Below are 26,181 nucleotides of genomic sequence, written 5' to 3'. Positions count from 1 at the left end.
CAAAATGGATGGAATCTTTAATATCTTCAACAGACTGTCTCAGGAGAATATCTGGGTTTTTTTTCTGTTTCTGCGACTGGCAAGCTTGGTCCAGCCAATGGGACCTGGAGTTTACTTTAATTACACAGCGTGTGTCTCTAAATTCAAAACCAATCAATATCGGCTTCCGAGAGTGAAAAATAAAAGTCTGCCACGCATTCCCTCCTTGCCGGCACACTAGTGACTTGACTAATTAACTAGTAGTCTCCTCGAATTTTGTGTGGAGGGCGTGAGGATATTGACTAAACAGTTTTAAACTCGGCTGGAACCTTCAGGCTGGATCAGCCCCGCCTCCTCAATCCTTCCGGATATGAGCTCCCTCCACGACAATATTGACCACTGAGAGTAAATAACAACATCCCCCCCACCCCCTCCTCCTTACAGAAGGCAGTTTAATCACTGTTTGGATTCAATATGTGTCATTGGTTTTTGTTCTGTCTTTACGTTGGAGGATTAACACATGGGATTAAAAGGAGTCGTATAGTCTTTAAGTGCAGTGTCGCTCTGATGGTGTCACACAGGCAAAGTGTTGTGTCTTCCATCTTGAATTGATACGAGTTATTTTGTTTACATACGAAGTGGATGTTTCAATAGCACTGAAGGTGAAAGTGAGCTTTTGCATAAAATACACTTCTGGTCTCTTTTGATTACAGAGAATTTTAGCATAATGCACACGATTTAAGTAATTAAAAAAACATTACCAAGTCAAATTGTTCCATGATTCAGTGCGTTTAAGTCATCTCGATGCGCTTTTGGGGAGCCTAGCTGTCAATTTAGGTGGTTTTGCCATGCTCTGCCTAATCAGTAACCATACACTGTACAGCAGGGGTGGGCAAACTTTTCTGCTTGCGACCTGCGAGCTAGAGAACGTAACGTCCAAGGGGTCAGTGCAAAATGTCTAAAAACCTGCCAACTGTCTCGTATGCTATACTGTGCGATTACGGCAAGCTATTATCACATTGAGTGCCAACGCTTTTGTCAGAATGTTGACATAAAATGCTGGCATTCTAAACTAAACGTTTATTTGTAGAGTCACACTGTATTATGTGATTGGGGCATTGAAACATGTTATGGCTCATTTGAAAAGGGAGACTTAAACCTCTTAGTGGGTGAAAACCATGTGTCTCCAGGTGCCTCCATTGCTGACCGAGCCTAAGTTAAACCAAGGAGGGTATCCACCAAAATCAACAAGAAACAGAGATATTGAGGCTTTTTGTGAGTTCCATTCATCACAGAGTTCCCAACATCACAGTCAATATGCATTGAAGTGTCTAGTTTTGAAATGTTAAAAAAAAAACATTTGGGGGTCAACGGATGGTAGTAAAAATACATAATTTTATCTGCCATGGCATTCAGTGTGTTGATGGTGGTACACCAAATCTTAAACCATGCTGTACAATCGATATAGAGTTTAATGTTAGGTTATTTATTGTTATGTTAAAAAGAGTACTGTAGATGTCTGCATTTGGACCTCAGACTAAAGTTTGGCCACCCTCTGCATGCCCCACTGCATGCTCTTAAAAACTTGAAATAGCTGAATGATTGTTCAAGTGGAATACAGATTTTGTAACAGTGATACTACACTATATTCATAGCGACTTTCAGAAAGCCCAAGGACACTTCGCAAAGATAATAAAACAAAACATTTTAAAAGTGCCAGAGTGTGTAACGAGTGTTCAGAGTGCACTAGCGCACACCCTTGGCTATTGCATTTATCCTCGCAATTGCTCTCTTTCTCCTCCTCGTGCACACACACGCACACACACACACACACACACACACACACACACACACACACACACACACACACACACACACACACACACACACACACACACACACACACACACAAAAAGCGCCTCCCTCCCTCTCCATCTCTGTCAGTGAGGAGGGTAATAAGGCATGAAAGGTGTGATGTGAGGGGTCGGGTCGGGACGGTGCAGGGTTTTGGTTTGGGGGGTTTCAATGATGTAATGTCGTGAGAATAAATGGCAACGGTTTAATAAAGTAGCCTTAAATCTCTCTCTCTCTCTCTCTCTCTCTCTCTCTCTCTCTCTCTCTCTCTCTCTCTCTCTCTCTCTCTCTCTCTGTCTCTCTGTCTCTAGGGTATATTACTGGAGGTTTTGCAATAATGATAACTCTCTCTCTGCTCCCAGCAAACAACCTCTCTCTCTCTCTCTCTCTCCTTCACACTCTCTTTCCCTGAAGCTCTCTTCAAGACACGCACGCACACACACACACACACACACACACACACACACACACACACACACACACACACACACACACTCACACACACACACACACACACACACACACACACACACACACACACACACACACACACACACACACACACACACACACACACACACACACACAGACACTTGCTCGCCAAAAGAGACAAGCACAGCAAACATGGCCACAACCAAACCCTCACACTTCTAACTACACCCCGCAGGCACACACACACACACACACACACACACACACACACACACACACACACACACACACACACACACACACACACACACACACACACACACACACACACACACACACACACACACACACACACACACACACACACACCTCTGATCTCAGCTTGAGAGCCCCATGAAGACCTCTGACCCCAGACTTCATCCATCCCCAGTCATGGCCTCATCTCCCTCCCTCTCACACCCAATTAGAGCTCTTCTCACCAACACTCCTTCTAGATCTTTCTCTTATTAACGCTCTCCACATACACATACACACACAGCACCAAATGCCTGGAGTAATGAGTTGATGTGGACTGGAGCACAGAGAAGCAGGGGGCTGGGAAGCACTAACACACACTAATGTGACACGCACACGCGCACACATACACACACATACGCACACATACGCACACATACAACCAAACTCCAGCTCTGCAGTCACGTGTTGTGGAGAACTTTACCGCTTGTAGTAAGAACTTTGACTCCTGTCACAGAAGCATATGGGCTGACGTTGCATATGTTCCTCTAATTACAGCTTGTGTGAAGGTAGAAGCTTGCCACGTTGGTGCTTACCGCTGTGTCCCCGACATGTTCATATCCACATTCCCCATTTCCTGTAAAGCTTCCTCTTTCTGTTGGTCTGTCCCCCTTGAGAGATGTTTTCAGCTGCTTATTAACGCGGCGCAAAGGGAGTCAGTTTAATTCCCGTTGTGAAAACAACAAATGCTTCTCAATAAAGAAATCAGAAACAAAAGCCTTCTAACAACCCTAACGTCTTGTTGTGAGGCATACAAACAGCTTGTCTCCACACTACAATTCAAATTCAGCACACACTCGAGGTGATCACTCACTATACTCCTTCTGTTTTCTGATTGCAAAAGTCAAACAGGCTGGTGTAACCCACCCCCAGTACCCTCTTTTGCCAGTTAAGGTGTGGGTGGGTGTGTGTGTGCATGTGTGTGTGTTAGATACTAGGTGTGTTTGTGATAGATTCTAGGTGTGTCTGTATTTCTGTTTGTCCGTGCGTGCGTGCGTGCGTGCGTGCGTGCGTGCGTGATAGACACTGTCTATGTGATAGACACTGTGGATGTGTGTTTGCAGCTTTGTTTTCAGCTAGTGTGATGGACCCTAGCTCCAAGCCCCTCCTCTCCTCCTCCATCAGATCCCATTGCTATTCCAGTCACGGCTCAAATGAATTCCTCCAGTGGCAGCATCAACATTAGATGTTAGACAATCTAGATAACGATCACATTTTACCGCCCCAAGGTCAAGTTGACAGTCGTATTTTGTTATAAAGCTGCTAAAACTCGATTAAAGGGATGCTTTAATTATCTCGGGGAGAGAAGCTGGGAAATCCAGACCGGTGTTGATTAATTAAAGCCAACATTTTATCTGGCATTTGGCTTCACCTGATCTGTCAGCCAGAGTAACCTTTGCTAACATGCTTATTCTGTGAAGGACGATTCCCCCTCCTTACCTCTACCACACTCTCTCCATGCTTATCTGGTAACATCTGGTTTCACAGAAGTTTTTTTGGCTTTGTTTTGCTTTTTTCATTTTTTTAACAATGCAATGTCTATTTTGGTATCACCACAGAATGTGCCCACTAAGTGTGACTGAAGCCAGCTAGTCAGCCCTAGCATTGCAGCCTGTTAGCTAATCTCATATTTTAAAAAGACAGGGTTATTGCCCAGCTTTCAGTTCTCATTTGTCTGTCTCCCATTTTAGACTAGCTTGCAGGTTGCAGCTATGATCTTGCTAGTTTGTGAGTGTGTTTGTGTGTGTGTGTACTCGTTATTTCCTCTTTATTTAAAAAAAAAAAAAAACCTAAGCCCTCTTTGTAATTGCACTTGTTGTTCTGTATATCTCCTGTGCACTTTGTATTTGCTTGTGATGTTGGCTTGATTATGTCCTCTTTTGAAAGTCGCTTTGGTTATAAAGCGTCTGCCAAATGCGATGTAATGTAATAATGTAATGTAATAATCTTGCGTCTCTTTGCAGGAAGATCTGAGCTACTGTATATGGGTTGTCATCTAATGGCCATTAATGAATTAGTAGTTGAACATATGCAGCAATGAATACAGTGTGCGTCATAGATAGTCCACTGAAAACAAACAAGCAAACAAAATCCATACATTAGTGGCACTGGCTGTGTGCTACTGCAGAAATACACACAATGTAAATACATTTCCCCTTCCACTGCCTTACCTCCAAAGTTTGTTCTGCCTCTTTGCTTGTTGACCTTAATTTTAAATCAGTGGCCCCTCTACTCTCACCGTGTGCTCCTCATCCCCTATTTCACCATCCCCCTATACGCCCATCCTCTCCCTGGATCTCTCCTCCGTACCTCAAGCCTCTGCACATTCACAGCCAGTCGACTATGGTGACCCCCTTCCAGTGCACACTCAGTCATGGAGGCATATTTTGGCCTTTTGCCCCTCACAGCTGTCTGCTGTAGCTAGCATTCCCCAGTCTTCCACAACCCCGCATCTGCACGCACGCACACACACACACACACACACGCACACACGCACGCACACACACACACACACGCCCTTGAAGTCTCCTCAATCCCCCTCAGGACCTTATCCTATGATTCTATATGTCCTCATACTGTAAGACCACAGCACCCTCTCTCTCTCCCTCTCTCTCTCCCTCTCTCTCTCCCTCTCCCTCTCTCTCTCTCTCTCTCTCTCTCTCTCTCTCTCTCTCTCACTCACTCACTCACTCACTCACTCACTCACTCACTCACTCACTCACTCACTCACTCACTCACTCACACACACACACACACACACACACACACACACACACACACACACACACACACACACACACACACACAGAGCTGAGTGTTTTCCTCGTCAGCAAGTCAGCATCTCCTCTCCCTTCATCCCCCCTGCTGATTGGTCGTTGCTCAGGGCCTTTAGCTGACCCCATCAGTGGACAGGCGTGCGTGCGTGCGTGCGTGCGTGCGTGCATGTGTGCATGTGTGTGTGTCCACCTCCTCATGTCTACTCGCATTAGGCACCCTTATTTCCTCCCCTCCTCTCCCCCGCCTCCCTCCCTCCCCTGCCTCCCTGATGGCCTCTTAGGGCTCTGCATACTTCACGTGCGCACTTTGTCGCGAGTGGCGCGAGAACCATTAATGACGTCATCACTTGCGACAGACTATTCATACTTCAAAGCGCCTTGCTCGCATTGTCGGAAGTGCCCTCTGCTGTTCATGAGAGAAACGGCAGTATTTTTCGCAACTCGCAGCGTGAGTTCTACTGATGTATAAAATAGAAAGCCAAACACGGCTGCTGTAGGGCTACTGAACGTCTGACTTGTGACTTACCACATTGAAACATAGATTTTTTGTTGTAGCCTACATTGCCAGATCATTCCAAGACCATGTGAGAGCATTGTTCTGGCGGCAGAATTTATAAATAGATCGCCGAACACAACGTGCTTCTGAACAAAGTAAACAATTGTTTCACTGAACAACATTTAAGAGAGAAGATAAAATAACTCTCTATGACATTTTATTATCCTCAAAATGATGCAGGATCCATTCTGTAGTAGCCTACAGTAGTTGTAGCCTCTCTTCGCAACTCCTGCTTTGTCTGCCTACCTGCATGGTCGCTGGTGGCGCACGACAAGTTAGAAAAATCCTCGTGTGCACGACGTTGCGACACGCGCCGAATTTTGAGCTTACGACGGGGGGCGTGTCGAAATTTTAGGTCACGTGACGGCGCGCGCCATCGTCGTGAGTGAAGTATGAAGGAGACTAGCGCCACTCACGACAAGTATGAATCCCCCTTTAAGAGGCTGCTTCATCCAAAAATAGCCCTACACTGGATCCCCACATATACGTATACACACGCTCATTAGGAACTGCATGCCACATCAATTCATGTGGGAATACACACGTGTGTGAGTATGTTTATAGTTGAACATGCGTGTGTGCATGCATACATGCATGCGTGTGTGAATGTCTGTATATAGAGGGGTTGGACAGTGAAACGCAATGCTCAGAAACTTGTTCGGAATATTGCAATGCACGCAACACTATGGGTGACATATCAGAGTTCAAAAAAGGAGAAATTCTTGGTGCATGTGTTGCTGTGGTCTTTGTGATGTATCAAGAGCCACGGTATCCAAAGTAATGTCTGCATACCATCAAGAAGGATGCCTTGTTGAAAAAGGAGCCTCTGCCCGAGGACTGCCTGTGTCAGGGAGATGAATATAGCCGACGCTACTAATAGCCGTTTAGCAACAACTCAAATAGAGACAGAGAGGAAGAGAGAATGTTTGTGTCGGCTTTGGGAATATTATCATTGACAGTTATACTGTGTGTGTTTCTTCTTATTCAGGCTTTGAGACAGAATCATATTTAGCCATGTCAAAAATGATGATGCTTCATTAAGGATGCAGGTGTAAAGGATGTGAAGGATATTATAGGTTATATTTCAGGTTATATTATAGGTTATATTTCAATGGGGCTCCCCAACGTTCGCACGTCTGTTATTTTTCGATAACGGACGGGTTGGTCTATAACAGACCGCTGTCAATGGCAACAAGACTTTTCACTGCTAAAGCGACTTTTCAACAAGACTCTAATCAGCTGCTGTGATAGACAACACCTGTTGTCCTGGCTACCTAGCTGTTGCCTAGCGGTGTTCCACAACGGCACTGTTTTGTTTTGCGCAGCAATCTTTTGACATGAAAAATTATAATAAACTTAACATTAAATAAAGAAATGTCCCCGCCATGTGTGAATCATTTAAGTATATCCATAAAATAAGCGGGTTAACGTTCGGCAAGTCGGTCGCTTTGTGGACGCTCCGCGTCGGGGTCTAAAGATTCTTTCTGTCGTGCTGCTATTCCACGGTAGCGACTTTCTCGCCGAACGTTAACCCTTACTTAAGGATGTCTTTATTTTGGTGGATCATTTCATTTGGGGTGTTTTGGTGATCACCAATGATTATGTTGGTGATGTACCTGTACAGTATGATCATGCTCCAGTAAAGGACTTTGAACCCCCTTCCCCCTGCTTTCTCTCTGATATCTTGACTAAAGATGCACCAATACCGATACTGGTATCGGGACTGGCACCAATACTTGCTTATTATACTCATACTCATCAACCACTTGCCAATACCAGGGACCTATACTGCTATTACACAAAAAAACGCAACATCTCATCATCATCTAAAAGTATTGGTATCCGTACTCAGTATCGGCAAATACAGAAGTTAATGTACTGTATCAGTTTTTTTTAAAAGTGGTATCATGCATTCCTAATCTTGTCTCTCTTGTTCTTTCTTCCACAGGCCATTAGGAAGCAGGAGTGGACCGCCATCATCCCCAACTCACAGCTCATCGTTATCCCATATCCACTCGATGATCCACGCAGGTACACACATCAACACATAAGCATACATAAACACTGTCACGCACTTAAATGAACATGCACATAATTCAAGGCGTGTGCACACACACGCACACATACAATACACACACACACACACACACACACACACACACACACACACACACACACACACACACACACACACACACACACACACACACACACACACACACCATTTAGGACACACATATGCACATATACCAGCATACTCATACACAAACCTATTGGAGATGTACACATTCTGTCACGGTCCAGCTCGTACAGGGTCACAGCATAAAAGGGAGATGACAACAAAATTACATAATTACATTCAATTATAATTTATTGAAAAGTATACAAAAATCACAAACAATTAAGTGTCAAGGGGAATGGTCACATGTAATTTGAGACACAAAAATACACATACACAAACATACAGTACACATACAGACACATGTACACAGACACACACACACGTACCCATACACACAGTTACTTACACACACACTTACCTACACACACCCACACACACACACTCTCAGACTCATTTCAGCTCACAGCTTGTCGTCGTGCCCTCTTCAAGCAATGACCCATGCTGATGCTCGCACACATGCACACGCACACGCACACGCACACGCACACACACACACACACACACACACACACACACACACACACACACACACACACACACACACACACACACACACACACACACACACACACACACACACACACACACACACACACACACAAGCAAGCAATCATAAGCACACACTGTATTTTATGCATGTCATTACGGAGCAAGGCTGAAATATTAGGGGCGTAAATATGAAGGCACAGATGGAGCCATTGCCACGCTGACAGCATACACCCATATCCATAACACACACGCACGCACGCAGGGCACCTTTCACATTTTAGCCGCCAACATCATAACCACATGCAGTGGCTGCAAATCACGGCCGCCTGTGAACAGTGCTGCGTCTGGGCTTTAGCCTTGTGCCTGGGATGCAGCCTCAGCAAGACACATCCAGATGCAGTGTACATGAATGTACACACACACACACGCACGCATGCATGCACGCACACACACACACACACGCAAGCATGTACACACACACACACACACACACACACACACACACACACACACACACACACACACACACACACACACACACACACACACACACACACACACACACACGCAAGCATGTTCACACGCACACACACACACACACACACACACACACACACACACACACACACACACACACACACACACACACACACAATCATCATAAAAAAACAACCACCATCAATAGTCTCCAACTGCCATTAACCACGCACCAATAGTAAAAGCCAAATATAATACAAAGACCTCAGCCAACCACCACAAGAAATAGCATCCAACAATAATACCTTCAGTCCACCAGCCAGAAGCACGGTGTTATGGCTGAGCCAGCTCAAATCGGTGAAGTGTCAGTTTATACCACAATGTACATTATTGGAATACGAATTGGAACTTGTTGTAGTTTCGCCCACAGCCATTTGATATACATGCTCCGTTAACTGTTCAGACAGGCCATAATAAATTAGCTGGTACCAGAATGGCAATGACCAAGTCATAAAGGCCCTGTGTTATGTCACAGTAGAGTAGTACTATGGTAGTTAACTTTTCAATGACTATTACAGTGTTCCACTGGTGGAGCGGCGTGCATTATGGGGCTACAGAATCAGCTGGAGCATCATATTGCCTAGAGTACGGCTGCAATAGGCAGGCAACCAAAATCCACCATCATGTGGAAAAAACCACCAAGCAAGATCATCTACCAACCAACAATAACATCTACCAACCACTAACAACAACAAGAACCACCAACTAACCACTACTGCCAAGTTTCATAGCCAAGTGAAGCTCAGCTGCATACAGCCTACATTCTTTTGACATGGACGGATGACACACAAACAGCCTCAACAGCATGTCTTCTTCCCACCAACGCCATCAAAAGCCCTTATAGACCCTTTATGTGAAGCCACTTATAGCTAGGCAACCAGAATCGACCATCAGGCAGCAAAAGCCATCAAGCAAGAACATATACAGTACGTACCAATCAACAATAACATCTTCCAACCTCCACCAATGGGTCACAAGCAAACAGCCTCAACAACACGTCTCCTTCCCACCGGCACCATCAAAAGCACGTAGAGACCATTATCTGAAGGCACTTACAAGCTTTAAGGCACGGATATGCGCACGTTTCCATATACCTACCTACCGTACATACAGTACATACAATACAATACAATACAATACAATACAACACATATCAGCTTCTGCACTGCTTTCATCACTTCAGTTGATGTGACTGTCACTGACACGTATTCACACGTTGCCACACAAACATGTTTCCATACACCTACTGAGAAAAAACACTCAAGATTGTGTGTGCCACTTCTGTACCTGCCTATGAAGATTCCTACTTCTACACTCACATGTACTGTAAACACAAGAGCAACACAGTGAAGACATGCATGGCACGCACATACTGTACGCACATGCATGCAGACACACACACACACACACACACACACACACACACACACACACACACACACACACACACACACACACACACACACACACACACACACACACACACACACACACACACACACACCATGATACTTATGGAGCTTCCCATTAATTCGCCCCCACGGCAATGCCAGCAGATGGAAATTGTTTTTCTGTTATTAATTTTTTAAGTGGGCTGTGAACACACCCACCCACACGCACATGCATGCACGCACACAGACACACGTATACACACACACACACACACACACACACACACACACACACACACACACACACACACACACACACACACACACACACACACACACACACACACACACACACACACACACACACACCACCCACGTGTGTGAGGCACTTACCAACTACAGTTTGTGAAACAAAGGTTGCCTTTTGTACAATTGTGCTGTTAGTTCAGGAGCATGAAATAAAATGCTTGGTTTGCTCTCTCAAGTCCACCTTTCTGACATGTACACACACACACACACACACACACACACACACACACACACACACACACACACGCACCCTTCACTTGGAGAATAAGACATTTCGGAGTGGAATACCGCTGACTATTAGTGTACCTGCACTGCAACCTGTCAGCCTAGCTCGAGAACATCTCTGTAGCTCAGGTCAGAGAAAGAGTAGCACAACATTCAGCCATGAGCCAGCCAATCACATTGTGTGTTTTTCACACACGGTGGATGTGTCTTTTTCTAATGTGTCTTTCTAGTGAGTGGGTCTACAAGTAGTGTAGGTCTACAAGTGTGTTTTCAGCTAGGGTGTTTTTGAGTGATTGAGTTTATAGCGCGTGTGTGTCTTCCAGTGACCGAGTGTCTTTGAGGGATTGTGTTTTCCAACATTTGTGTTTTCAGGGTATGAGTGTTTCCAGTGAGTGTGCCTTCCAGTCATTGTGTGTTTTCACACAGTGATCGGGTGTTGGAATAGTTATGTGCATTCACACAGTGTCTTTGAGTGATTGAGTACTCACAGTGAGTGTGTCTTCAGGTAGTTGTGTGTCTCTAGTGAGTGTGTCTTCGGGGGGTTGTGTGCTTCCAGTCAATGTGCTAGTGATTGTGGGTTTTCACTCAGGGAGAGTTGTTTGAGTGAGTTTTTGTATTGACAGTCAACGTTCCTCTGCTGGTTTAGTGTGGCGTTTTGAGGTGTGCTGCTGAGGTGCTTTCTGAGAAAGCTCTTTGTATTTGATTAGCGCTGGTAATGACAGATGATTGCGCTAAGAGCAGCTAATGGAAGATGTGTCTGTCTTAAGACAAATATATCTGTTCTAATGTCTGTGTTTGAAAATTGATGTCAATCTTGCTTTGTGACCTTTTACTTCAAACTCTCTCTTTCTCATGTTTCTACCCTTCTCTTGTTATCTATCTATCTATCTATCTATCTATCTATCTATCTATCTATCTATCTATCTATCTATCTATCTATCTATCTATCTATCTATCTATCTATCTATCTATCTATCTATCTATCACCTTTGCTAGGCTGGATGAAGTAAGAATACAAATTATGTTTAATTTCTATAGGTCTATTAAGAATGTTGATGATTTGAATATGTATGGTGTCATATTAGAGTGTTGTGCACAGTGACTGATGGAAACCTGACATTTCGTGAGCTGAGAATTATAAGGTTCTATCTCCATTTTTGGTAAAATTGAGTTTTTTACATAATCTGACCCATTACATGCTTATTAATGCCTGTGTGGTGTTATTTTTGTGAAAAAAGTATTATTTTACATTGTTATTAATGAAATAAAAACGTTCTATCTCACAAAACAGCTGGGATGTAAAAACTTTGATGCTCAATATCTCAGAACTACCCTAAAATGAGATAGATTAGAACCTTATAATTCTACGCTCACGATTTGCACGATGTTTAGAATTATTTATGTTTTAACCCACCTACTTCTGGGTAGAGTGTGGTTTTAACCGCATAATGTATAATATGTACCTTTCCTTGTCCCCCATCTCCACTCTCCTTCCCTGTCTGTCTCCATCTCAGCTGGAGTGCTAAGCTGTATCTGACCCCCAGTAACATCGTGCTGCTGACGGCCATTGCCCTGATCGGCGTGTGCGTCTTCATCCTGGTCATCATCGGCGTCCTGCACTGGCAAGAGAAGGTGAGAGAGCCGCGTTGTCATTCAGAGCACTCTTCCATCTCTGTTCCCTCGCTCTATTTCTCTTTTTATCGCTCTCTCTCCTCTCACTGTCTCTCCTTCTCTTGTGATCTCTCTTTCTCTCTCTTGCGCTCTCTCTCTCTCTCTCTCTCTCTCTCTCTCTCTCTCTCTCTCTCTCTATCTCTCTCTCTCTCTCTCTCTCTCTCTCTCTCTCTCTCTCTCTCTCTCTCTCTCTCTCTCTCTCTCTCCCTCTCACTCTCTCGTTGGTATTCCGTCTATGTGTGTTCATTACTCACTGATCCCCATATGTGTTGACCCCTTACAGATGGGTCAACTACAGATGATCTGTCTGTTTGTCTGGCTGTCTTTTTTGTCTGTCCATTATTTTTCCCTTCTCCAGCCATGGGATTCCTTTTCATCTATTTATTCTTCTATGTAGTCATTTTCTCTCCTCTGTATCCCCTGTTTTACTTTTTCCCCCGCAATGTCATTCCCCCTGCCCTCTACGTCTACGTCCTCCTGTTTCTCGCTTTTCTCGCTTTTTAGCCATTTCCTCTCAAGTCTGTCTTATTTTCACTGGCCTCTGTGTTCTCTTTGTTTCCATCCCTCTTTTTCCCCTTTCTCTGCCCCCCCCTCCTCCTCCTCCTCCTCCTCCAGCACCTCTTCCTACTCATGTTTTGTTCTCCTTCTGAGTTTACTGCTGTTCGTTGCTGTCCTCCCTCGTGGGCCTGCACGTCTGCAGTCCCCAGCCCCACAACCCCCGCTACTACAGCTTTCCTCTCTCCTCTCCCTGCCTCTTGTTTTTTATCGATTCTATCAATCTCCCCTGCCCCCCCCCCTCTCTTTCTCTCTCTTGCGTTCTCTATCTCTATCCATCTGTGGCTTAGTGAGCTGCTCTCACCATTCTCCCTCTCCTTGTTACTCTCACAGTCCATCTCTCTCTATCTCTCGCTTTTTTCTCATCTCTCTCTCTCTCTCTCTCTCTCTCTCTCTCTCTCTCTCTCTCTCTCTCTCTCTCTCTCTCTCTCTCTCTCTCTCCCCCTCCACATCTGTCTGTCTCCACTTGTGTCTTTGTTGCTGTTGAGTCTGTGGCTTAGTGTCTTCAAAGCTTCATAGAAAATGTAGAATTCTTCCTGTGTGTGTGTGTGTGTGTGTGTGTGTGTGTGTGTGTGTGTGTGTGTGTGTGTGTGTGAGTGTGTTTGAGAGTGAGTGAGTGAGTGAGTGAGTGAGTGAGTGAGTGAGTGAGTGAGTGAGCGAGTGAGCGAGTGAGTGAGCGAGCGAGCGAGCGAGCGAGCGAGCGAGTGAGTGAGTGAGTGAGTGAGTGAGTGAGTGAGTGAGTGAGTGAGTGAGTGAGTGTGTGTCTGTAGGCATGCATGGTGCTCCTTAGTGGCTGTAGGCTGGAGAACAGCAGATGGGTTGAGCCCCAGTCTATGCCCCTCACTCAGCATGACGCATGCACACACACACACACACACACACACACACACGCACGCATGCACACTCATAAACATCCATACTCACACACACACTCTCTCTCTCTCTCTCTCTCTCTCTCTCTCTCACACACACCACACACACACACACACACACACACACACACACACACACACACACACACACACACACACACACACACACACACACACGCACACGCACACACAGAGATGCACACACTCGTGCATAGCAGATCTAATTGCTTTTTTCTGTCCTTTCAGCGCATCAGATTTGTTGTTCATTATTCCTGTCAACGTGCCCTCAGGAGGCACTGTCTGTGTGCTCCGTGCCCCGACTCTATATACTCTGTGTGTGCGTGTGTGTGTTTGTGTGAGTGTTTGTAAGATAGAGAGAGAGCAGTCAGTGATTCAGTATGTGTGTAAGAATGCACAGTATGTTTGCTGACCATTCACATTCAAAATTGTGTTTACTACGTTGTTTGGGGGTAATCTGTGGTGGGTAGTTTGATGATAGGTGACGTCTTTGTGTGTTTGCGTGTCCTTGTTTTTGTGTGTGAGAGCGTGTGAACGAGCTTGCGCGTGTGTGTGTGTGTCTGCATGCGTGCTTGCGTCCGTGTGTGTGTCTGTGCGTACTTGCGGGTGTGTGTGTATACGTGCATGTGTGTGTATGTGTATGTGTGTGTGTGTGTATGTGGGTGGGTGTAAGCATGTGTGTGTATATATCTATGTCTGTTTGAGTGCATGTGCGTGCGTGCGTGCGTGCGTGCGTGTCTATGTTGATTTAGCTGTAACCATGCTGGGTAGATCTGAGGTAGGTCAGCAGCCTCCACCTGGCCTCAGCATCGACTGTCACAGCAACAATAGCAGACGCCATGTCTTCTGTACCCTACTCACGCACGAGACATACACACACACACACACACACACACACACACACACACACACACACACACACACACACACACACACACACACACTAGTCAGGCTCATATGTATGGCGGTCAGAACCAGATCCAGTGATGGCCCTGTCACACTGCCCTGCCCCTTGGCTTTCTGGCAATAACACACACACACACACACAGGCACAGACACTCACAGACTTTTTCTCTCCATTTCTCTTTTTCCTCTCGCCCTCCCTCCACACACACAAACGCATTCGATGCTTGTCTGTCTTTTTTCTCTTTTTTACTCTCTCTCTATCTCTCCCTTTTTGACACACATACACACACACACACACACACACACACACACACACACACACACACACACACACACACACACAGCACACACACATACAAGCACACTAGCACGTGCACCTTGCTGAACTCTTGGCTAGGTGAGGAGAGGAGACGTGCTGTGGTGCTGTGAGTGTCAGACTTGTTGGTATGGCAGGCAGGGAGCCCAGGCTCAGCTGAAGTGACAGCCTCTTGTCACCCGACCCGCACACCGACGCGTACCCCGTCTCCCCCACATCCCAATGTCTGTCACTCACTCTCACGGCTCTCTGCCTTACTGAGTTTGGGTTTCTCTGTGTCTGTATGTGTGTGTGTCTGTGTCTGTGTGTGTGTATCTCTGTCTTTGTCTCTCTCTGTTTGTGTTTGTATTTGTGTTTGTGTTTGTGAGTTTTCATGTGTGTGCGGGTGCATGTCTGCGTGCCTATGTGTGTGTGTGCGTGCATGCGAGAGACCGACTGGCAGAGAGAATTTTCTGGAAAGTCAAGGGCGTAACTGTGATTTTGCCTGAAAGTATGCACACTCGTGTATACTTGCGCATATAACTGCATGTTAATATGGTGTGTGTGTGTGCGTGTGTGTGTGTGTGTGTGTGTGTGTGTGTACATACATGTCTGTGCATGTCTTTTGTGCAGGCCATTTGTTTGTGTTGGTATGTGTTAAATTGTGTGTGTGTGTGTGTGTGTGTGTGTTCATCTACATGTGTGTGTGTGTGTGTGTGTGTGTGTGTGTGTGTGTGTGTGTGTGTGTGTGTGTGTGTGTGTGTGTGTGTGTGTGTGTGTGTGTGTGTGTGTGTGTGTGTGTGTGTGTGGCCGCTTGGCTGTGCGGTCCTGTGACAGCCATCTGCTGTGTGCTCCTGATTGTGTGTACCCTGAAAAGCGTAATTGCTCTCTGCCTTGGGGAAACGCTTCCGGGAGCACAGCCCTCAGCCAACACTACAGTAAATATGCAGGATATGGAGGACTGAAGAAGTACACTGTCTCTAACACACACACACTATAACACACACACGCACACACACACAGGCACACAATGTCACACACCAAGGCACACAGGGTTTAACTTTGTCCACAGTTGCAATTAAGTTACAGAATGAACCACATTTGACTTTTGCAAATGCCTTTCATTATGTATAAATTGAAATGGCCAGTCCATAGACTCTGGGTACACACTGCAGAGTCACTGTGTTTGAAGGTTTGAATGAGAGTGAACGACTAGTGACACAACATTGTGCTCCCCTCATGAAGCCCCACCCTATCCTGACCAAACACATTTTCAGTTACCTGTACGGCATATCGGTTACCTAAAAAAGGAAATTAAACCATGCTTTTGAAGACCCATTTGGCCTGTTGTAGATAGAGAAAAGTTTCTGCATACAGTTTTTTTTCTGAAAGATGACCTAGTGTTCTTTTACTTTTTTAATTTTACTTTTTATTTTCTATCCAAAGTATGAACACTTCTGATAATTGTTGATGTTGACCAACGCAGCTTTGCTAGATGTGTGTTGCTGCTCAACCTTTGCTATGCTATGTCATGCTGTGTTATCACAGACGCACTCGCACATATGCACATTATTTGGCCAACACCATGAAGCAAGCTCACTCCTACTGTGGTGTGTCATGAAGGCAAACATATGGGACATGTTTTTACGGTATGTGAGAGCAAGTGAAGGCAACAGAGATGTTTGTGTCAGATGGTGAAAGACCGCAAACCGCGCGTCTGTGTTTGTGTGTGTGCATGTACGTGTGTGTGTGTGCTTGCATTCATGTGTGAGTTAGTACGTTGGTGGGCTCGCTATTTGTTCAACTCAACGCAATGTGTCCCTGTGAGTATGTTTGAAAGGAGGTGAGAGACGGGAGTGAGAGAGCATCTACTGTAGTGTGAAGCTCTTCACATGATCGCAAACAGCTTAGTGCGGCTCAGAGGTGTTTTTGTGTGAAAGCGTGGGGGGGGTGTGCGTGCGTGTGTGTGTGTGCGTGCGTGCGTGCGTGCGTGCGTGCATGATTCTGTCTTTGTGTGTGTAGGAGGTGTGGGTGAGAGAGGAAAAAATCTAAAAATAGGTGTTGGAGGTGTTTGTGTGTGGGAGAGAGAGAGCTGGATTAGTTGCCCTGTGTGCCATGTGTGGGCATTTTACGCCGGAAATATGTTTGTACAATAGGAAGCTATTGTACAGCTGCCTGTTTGCACATGTCCTATTTGTATGTGTGTGTGTGCGTGTGTGCGTGTGTGCGTGCGTGCGTGTTCGCCCAAGCCCAAATGTTCCTGCAGAGCGATGGATAAATAGATATTCATCCTCATCCCTTAGTGTAATTGAATGGCTGTCTCGCTTACACACACAGAGACACACACACACACTCAAACACACACACACACACACACACACACACACACACACACACACACACACACACACACACACACACACACACACACACACACACACACACACACACACACACACACACACACTGTAAGTGGATCAGTGCAGGCCATTTATTTGCATCATTAATAATGCAAGTGCACCCTCAGTCTCATTGTCTCGGCCCTTGTGTACACACACACACACACACACACACACACACACACACACACACACACACACACACACACACACACACACACACACACACACACACACACACACACACCATACACAGTTTAATGTCCCCTTTTTACTACCGTATTCCCCACTAACACACACACACACACACACACACACACACACACACACACACACACACACACACACACACACACACACACACCCACTCTCACTCTCTCTCTCTCTCTCTCTCTCTCTCTCTCTCTCTCTCTCTCTCTCTCTCTTTCTCTCTCTCTCTCTCTCTCTCTCTCTCTCTCTCTCTCTCACTGTATACTCCTATCGCTGACTAATTCCCATTCATCAGCTTCCTCTTATCACCCCATTTGTCATTTCAGTTCTCTTCTCTTCTCTTCTGGTTGCCACTGCCACTGTCAGCTAGCAGGTGGCAGGTGTTAAATAAACCGGTGTCCCATTATGTCTCCATAGACAAATGTTAATCCCCATCATGGTTTCACAGACAAATGTTAATTCTTCAGGTGCAGGACCAAAAAATGTATCAAATAAAAAGGGAAAAAAGAAAAGTCCCTGGCTTGTGGAAAGGTTTTGTGTTTATCAGTTGGAGTTGTCAGTGTGCATGGTGTCCGTTGTTCTCCGTCCTCATCTACTAATGCACTTTCAATCTATTTTTTCTTCACCTTTTCAAGATATTTTTCACAATGTCATGGTAGAGTTTTCCTCTATGCAGACAACAAACAATCTATCGCTTTAGATGGGCAGGTCAAACCAATATGAACTGTCCAAATCGCAGTATTGTTAGCATTCTCACCGTGACGGAAAGCTTTCAATGTGTTCATTCACCTGAACAAGGTTTTTTTCAAAAAATGTATTTCTGTTCCCCTTGCTACCTTCATTCAAGATCCAAAAGGGGTGGGGGGGCTGTCGCACAGTACGCTAAGCCCCCCACGTTTGGGCTTGTATACCCATGGAGGGGCCCAGGTTCGAGTCCAGCCTGGATTGTTTCCCAACCCTACACTATATCTCTCCTGCTCATTTCCTGTCTCCTCTCACAATGCCCTGTCGTAACTAAGAAATTCAGTTTCTTACAACTAAACTGTTTGAACTAAGAAGACCTGGATGAATGACAATTCATTCATTCATTCATTCACTCATTCATTCTTTCATTCATTCATTCACTCATTCATTCTTTCATTCATTTCTTCATGCTGTTATCCATCCATCCATCCATCCATCCATCCCTTTAGTCATTCTGAGCAGTCTAGGAGTCTGTCAGCACTCCACCACTGTGGTCCAGTCCCCTAAGGACACTCAATGCTACTTCGCAAGACCTATCCTATACCTGTACTTTTCCATTACTTTGGTGTCAGACACTCAGTTATTTTGGTGTCTGACAGTCTATGCTATTGTATTGTGTGTGTGTGTGTGTGCGTGTGTGTCTGTGTGTATGTGTGTGTCTGAGTGTGTTTTCCCTAGGCTGTTCCATGTCTCTGTGGTCTCCACATTGTGGCCGACTGTAATTGAAGTAAGCTGGAGCCGATAAGAGGCTCTAACCTTTTCAGTAGCGAAAATAGCATTTAGAAGAGGAGGGCCGCCTTAGCCAGGCTGGGCTCCTGCACTACTCTGCACTGCTCCATGACTGCTGCAGTCTTGAGGGACAAAACATAGACACATGTCCACAGACAGACACACAGACAGACACGCACACGCACACGCACACACACGCACACACGCATGCGCACGCACACACACTGTCTGCCTGCAGACAAATTAGAACACACACACACACACACACACACACACACACACACACACACACACACACACACACACACACACACACACACACACACACACACACACACACACGGGCGCGCACGGACGCAGGCACACACACTGTCTACCAGCTGGGACAATAGAAGGGACACTGAGGAGTTGCGGATATCTTTGCTCATCAATGAGGACGGAGCAATATATTCAGTGTAGTAAACAACATCATATAATCATGATGGATATGTATACACTGTATAACGGTAGTAAATATGGTGGTGGCAGCATGCGATGCCGTTATTGATTTTGTCATTTGAGATGTTATTGTTCTAGAAAAATGAGTTTTTAATGGCCAGTCTATACCACACAATGTCACACAGGATACAGTCACCTCGATAAAGAGATGTATAGTTACCTCTGGCAAGGTGGTTATGTTTTTTATAATGTTCTAGTGCTGCATCATGATAATGTCAAAGTAAGGCTATGCTGTTGTGCATTGGATCTGCATTAAAGCAAGGCAGCATTAGGTCCTCCCTGCAAAGCCAAGGTGGACAATAGAAATATGGTGAGTTCTGGTAAATTGGGCCACTTTTTTGCATATAGGCGAATGACAAAAGTGGCCCGATTTACCTGAATTCACCATTCTTTAAAAGTCATACTGCCCAGTCAAACAAACTGAAGGTAGGATAGGGAATGTGGTTTCCTATTAACTAAATACAAGCACAAGACCTGATATATCAACCTCAAAACAAGACCAAAGATGTCTTGTCAAGATGTCAATTTCCCATCCAAAGTGAGTTTTGACCAAAGCATCTAGCTCTGCTGTCTTGTGGTTTTGTAGGTCTGCAGTTATTACCCTCCCAAAAACAAATCGCTGTCGGTGCTCCGTTGTGTGAAATCCATTCTGTTCACCTCTGCTGTGAATCAGACCCACTGTGGCCACCTCCTCTCTCCCTGATCTGAACTCTTGCTCCCTACCCTCCCCCCTCCGCTCCCCGGCTCCCTCCACTCCCTCCACTCCCACACCAGCCCGTGGCCAAAATAACACTGCGTTTGTTGCCATAGCAGCCAGTAAACAACACAATAAATAAACAAACAAACAAGCGGGCACCGGCGAGTGCTTAGCGAGCACACAATGGCTGCTGGCTGGCGCCGGGCACCTGATGGCACACACACCTTTTCATGCCAGCTCCCCATACGCCCTCCACTATTGTTCCAGGGCATCCTCCCTCCCGCTTTATCCTGCCTTATTATTGACACACACTCGCAACACAAATATACGCGCACGCACGCACGCACACACGCACACACACACACACACACACACACACACACACACACACACACACACACACACACGTACAGACACTCCCACATAAATACGGACACACACACACACACACACACGCACACACACACACACACACACACACACACACACACACGCACACACGCTCGCACACACGCTCGCACACAGTGTCCCTGAGCTCTCAATTACATTGGCCATTCACACCAGAACGGATCAATTAGGGCCAGGCAGGCGGTGCCCCCAAACGCACAGCATTAAGCTGGCTGGCTGGCTGTGGCTCTGGCCTGCGTGACTGCTGGCCGTATGGCGGGCCATGGCCGGCCGGCTGGCTGACTGGCCGTTTCCTGTAAGTGTTACCTGCTCAGTTAGTTAGTGATCTCTGGGCCTGGCCTCTGGCTCCCATGCCTGCCACACACTGCTTAATTAGCCAGTCCTCCCCTTCTCTCTAACTCCTCTATTCTCTTCTCTTTTCATGTCTTCTCTTCTCTGCTCGTTTCCTCTCCTCCCTTCTGCTCTGCTCTGCTCTGCTCTCCACTCCTCTCCTCTCCTCTCCGCTCCATGGCCACACGCTAATCGCCTTGGAGTGGCCTGGCTACTAATATTGCTGTTTATGTTAAAGGGATACTGTTGTTTATATTAAAGGGATACTGTGGTGTAAAATGAAAATTTGAATATGAAATGGTCATGGCACGTCATATGGTGAGGAGTGATTATGGGCTAGACCGTGGTATTCCGAAGTTAGCTAAGTTTGAGCTTTTAGTGAAATGCTGCAAATGTTAGGTAATGGGACCAAAGTAAAAGGTCTAAGAAATCAGTTGCTTTTCAGCAATAAGAAAGCTCGAAAACACTCCATACTCCAGTGGTGTCATAACAAAGGTCTTGTCAATCAAACTGAGGCACAGGTAAGTTTAGCTTACTTTGCTAAGCCTGCACCCGAAACCCCTGCACACTGTTTGCGTGTGCCTTGTCAAAAGCCCCTGTGTCAAAAGCACCTTTTCCCAGAGAAATACATTGTCTTCTGTATCCATTTGGGTTTCAGGACTGTAGCCCTGCCACTGGCAGAAAGAATAGACGAAGAGCATGCCAAATATCTTTGTTATGCACTGCCGTACAGATTACAAATTCCAATAAACATACTGCTGCTTTTCTTATTTGGGAAGGGAAGTATATCTTCATTTGACATACACTACCATGACAAGTTACATATTGGGATGCAATTGGACATTTATTCAGTGGATTCATGTGCGTAATCTCAGTACATCAGTCAAATGGTCACTTGATGTTGAAATTGACATACCGTGGATGTACCATGACCATTTGATATGCAAATTTGCATTATCCCTTTCAGCTGAGATCCTCAAAGAAAGCGATGCAGATAACACTTAATAGGAGGGTACATAAAGAGGTTTAATTATTCTGGGAAAATAACTTAAGAAAAGAATAAAATGCCGTTAAGGGTCACTATACATAAGTAACACGGAGGTGCGAACAAAGGGAATGAAAGTGCAAGGGAGATAGAGAGAGAGAGAGAGAGAAACCGAGAAAGAAAGAGGGAGCGTCGCAGTGCGGGCATTTTTTTTGTTTCATAGCCGTCTCCAACAGCGGGGTATTCATCATAGATATCTCTGGTTCATCACCCACCCATCCCATACACCGCCCCATCTCATCCCGCTCCACCATCCACTCTCACCCCCATTTTGATTTGAAGAGGTGTGTCTGTCAAATGGCTGCTTTTATGGTCTGTTACCAGGAAGAGGGGTGCTCGTCAGGCTAAAAATACACCTGTGTGACCCTCTCCCTGAATGAGCAACAGAGCGGGAGAGAGAGGGAGGGAGGGAGAGAGAGAGAGAGAGAGAGAGAGAGGTGGGGGGTCTATGTAGAGGAAGGGTGGGGGGTGTTATATGGATGGGGTGAGAGACTGGAAATGGAGGAATGGGATGGGAAGATGAGGATGAGAACAGGGCTGTTCACGGGTTCTTCACCACGGAGGGGGGGGGGTGCGTGCCTGCGTGCCTGCGCGTGTGTGTGGGTGTCCGATCTGAAAATCCACATAGTTTTACAAGCCATCTGATCGAACATAGGTAGTACAGTACACACATAATCACCCTCATGTTCACACACACACACACACACACACACACATGCACACACACACAGACTCGCGCACACTCACACTCACACTCACACACACACACACACACACACACACACACACGCACAGACACACAGACACACACACACATGCGCTCCATGTTCACCCATACACAGATTGTAGCTAGCTAAACGCGTGACATTAATGTGCCCAAAATAGCGTCGTCTTTGTCTTTGGCTTTTGTGTTTACCAGGAAATATGGAGCAGTTCTGACAGCAGGCACATCACAGGCTATCCCTGCGCTCTACTTTTACATTCTCTCTCTCTCTCTCTCTCTCTCTCTCTCTCTCTCTCTCTCTCTCTCTCTCTCTCTCTCTCTGGCAGGTTGTTGAGTGATGATATGGGTTTTCGTGTGTTGCTGGTGGTTGTGATGGTGTCTGGGGTAAACATGACAAACTTAACACACCAGAATAAAAACCCCAGGTGCTACAATACAGGTGCTCAGACAAGAGGAGATGGGGACTTCACTACCAGCTGTTTTGGACGCAAAATATTCTATACAGTGCGTGTGTGTGTGTGTGTGCATGCGTATGTGCGTGTGTGTGAGATGCCGTGCTTAGCAAAATCTTCCGTTTTTTAGCACAGACACAGCTTGTCATCTTTACTCCTTGTCTGTGTCATTTCATACTTCATACATTTCATACTTCTTTGTGATGCATGCGTGCCTATATGTGTTTGTGGCTAACTGTCTGTCTGTCTGTCTGTGTCTACATCAAGCCATGTCGTGTCTCACTATTCTCTCCTTTTGTGTTTCAGAAAGCGGACGACCGGGAGAAGAGACAGGAGGCCCATCGCTTCCACTTTGATGCCATGTGAGGTCACCATGGGAACCAGAGCATTATGGGAAGGATTTCCAAATTGCTCCCTTTCTGCATTGGCTACCATTGGACAACATCTGTTTATTTATTTATTTGGTTTCCAGGTTAAGACCTCACAAAAGAGGCACAGAAATGGCACATCATTCATCATGCACGTAACTTTTTATTTTTAATTATTAAAAAGATTTTTATGTTGTGATTTCAGCTTTCTGTGTCTTTAAATATAGACACCTCAGTTAACAGAACACAAGGAAAGCGTTGTTTATTTTTAACCTTGACCAGAAGCCCTGTAGTGGCTTAGTTGGGTCATTTAGTCATGCAAGGTATTATGTGGTGCCAATATTCACCTCCCCCAACCCCCTCTCTCTCTACAATTCATCTTTTTTTACTCTATCTCTCTCTCTATCTCTCTCTCTCTCTCTCTCTCTCTCTCTCTCTCTCTCTCTCTCTCTCTCTCTCTCTATCTCTCTCTCTTCCTCCTAATGTGTCTCTCCCTACATCACATTCCCTGCACTGTTAGGGTTAGTCTGCATGACCCTTGCATATGTCTGGACTAAAAAAAAACTGCAGCAGCATGAAGTCAGTTACACTGGGAAAACAAAAACCCCTCTAGTCCCCCACTCTACTGTATTGTGTGTTTTGTTTGTTTATGTACCTGTGTAATTACCTGTCTCTGTTTTGTCTGCTTAGCGTATGAGCTAATGAAGTGTTATTGTTTTGTCTGCTTACACTGTAACATAGTCACCCCAACAATAGCATGGGGGAGCTAGCATAACTCTCAGACCTTGTTAGGACTGTTGTGTGAAGACACGCCTGTAGTTCAACCCTGTTGCTTTGTTTGGATTGTCATGTTTTAAAAGCCCTGGGCCCTGTCTGGTCTGCTCTGCTGTAGCAGTGGCAGCATCGGTGCAGCAATGGGGTTTTGGAGTCGGGTGAGATGTACAGGTAGACGTAACCAGAGAGACGTGCATGCCTCACTGAGCCTGTCGCCCCAACAGCAGTGTTTAACTAAAGAGCTAGCCCCACACCTCAGCCCACAGCACCCCATCCCGCCCCACCTCCTCCCACACATACACCTACCCAACCTACCTGCCAGAGAGGGGGATAGGGGTGAGGTGGGGGAGGTAGAGGGGGGAGCTATCCCCCACCTCAGCCCACATCGCCCCATCCTCTCCTTTCCTCTTCTCACCCCTAATCTCCTCTCCTCTTCCCATCCTACCTGGCGGAGAGGGGAGGGGGGGGGTAGGGTTGCGAAGAAGGAAGGGGGACAGGGGTGAGATGGGTGAAAATGGGTTGGGGGAAGGGAGGGAGGGAGGGATGTCAGCGTTCAACTAAACAGCAAGCCCATAGTACGGCCCACAACACACCCATCCCCCTTCCCTCCTTTCCCCATCCTACCCGGAAGAGAGGGATGCAATGGTGGAGAGATAGATGAAAGAAGGGGGAGAGGGGAGGACTGGTCCTCTGAGGCTTGCTTGCCCTGCCTCTGTGCCTTGCCGCCCCAGCAGCTGCAGCTGTGTCTGGACCAAGAGTAGACACTGCATGTCCTTGACCCCTGCTGATGACCCTGTTTCATTTGTATCAGTGAAGACGGCTACAGAGAAAAAGATAAAGGGATGGGGTGTAAATAGAGAAGGAATAAGAGTGGGTGATAGGAGAGAGAGAGCGAGAGAGAGGGGGGTGGGGGGGCAGGGGAAGGGGTAGGGGACATAAGCACGTCACATTCCCAATTGCTTTTTTATTGGTCTTTTTATCCTTTCATTCCTCCGTGTTTTTTTTCTGTTACCCCTGTTCCTTCACACAACAGCAAGTCCCTTTCCTCTGCCTCAGTATTTGTCGCCTACACTGAAGTCATGCCTGTTTCTTAAATTGCCAGCAGACCATACATGTACAGTGGAGTTGAACGTTCATTTAAAAAAACTGATAGTACTAAGTTCATTTTTCTTTTTTCCCTACTTTGGACCTTTGGTATTAATTCGTAATGAATGCAAGTTTCTTCCTTCAGCAAGTCCTTTCCCTCTCCTTTTTCTCAGCATGTGGACACTGAATTCCATCATGTTTGTTTAAGTGCAAGCCGGCCATACAGTTGATTTTCATTTGGGGGGAAATGTGTTTTGTTCTTTTTATTTTTCTAGCAATTTTTGCAATTAACACAAGTTCTGAAATGTATATATGTCAAACATGTACAGTTTGGATGAAGGATGAGTATTGAAGGTGTCAGTTGATATTTTTCCC

The 26,181-nt window shown here is 45.8% G+C and overlaps 1 protein-coding gene across 1 annotated transcript in view; it reads left to right on the top strand.

The window, feature by feature from the left end:
• Window positions 1-25,609, top strand: part of itfg1 (integrin alpha FG-GAP repeat containing 1) — a 252,316-nt gene extending 226,707 nt beyond the window's left edge. The window contains exons 16-18 of the mRNA XM_063188433.1: window positions 7,841-7,923; window positions 12,540-12,657; window positions 23,885-25,609. Coding sequence (XP_063044503.1) covers window positions 7,841-7,923; window positions 12,540-12,657; window positions 23,885-23,944 — 261 coding nt within the window. The 3' untranslated portion in view covers window positions 23,945-25,609. The remainder of the gene's footprint in view (window positions 1-7,840; window positions 7,924-12,539; window positions 12,658-23,884) is intronic.
• Window positions 25,610-26,181: the final 572 nt, after the last annotated feature.

The sequence above is a fragment of the Engraulis encrasicolus genome, chromosome 22 (genome assembly GCF_034702125.1).
Source record: "Engraulis encrasicolus isolate BLACKSEA-1 chromosome 22, IST_EnEncr_1.0, whole genome shotgun sequence".
Classification (NCBI taxonomy): Eukaryota; Metazoa; Chordata; class Actinopteri; order Clupeiformes; family Engraulidae; genus Engraulis; species Engraulis encrasicolus.
Note: the sequence above shows the minus strand (reverse complement) of the source record. Positions and strands in the feature narration are given on the sequence as shown.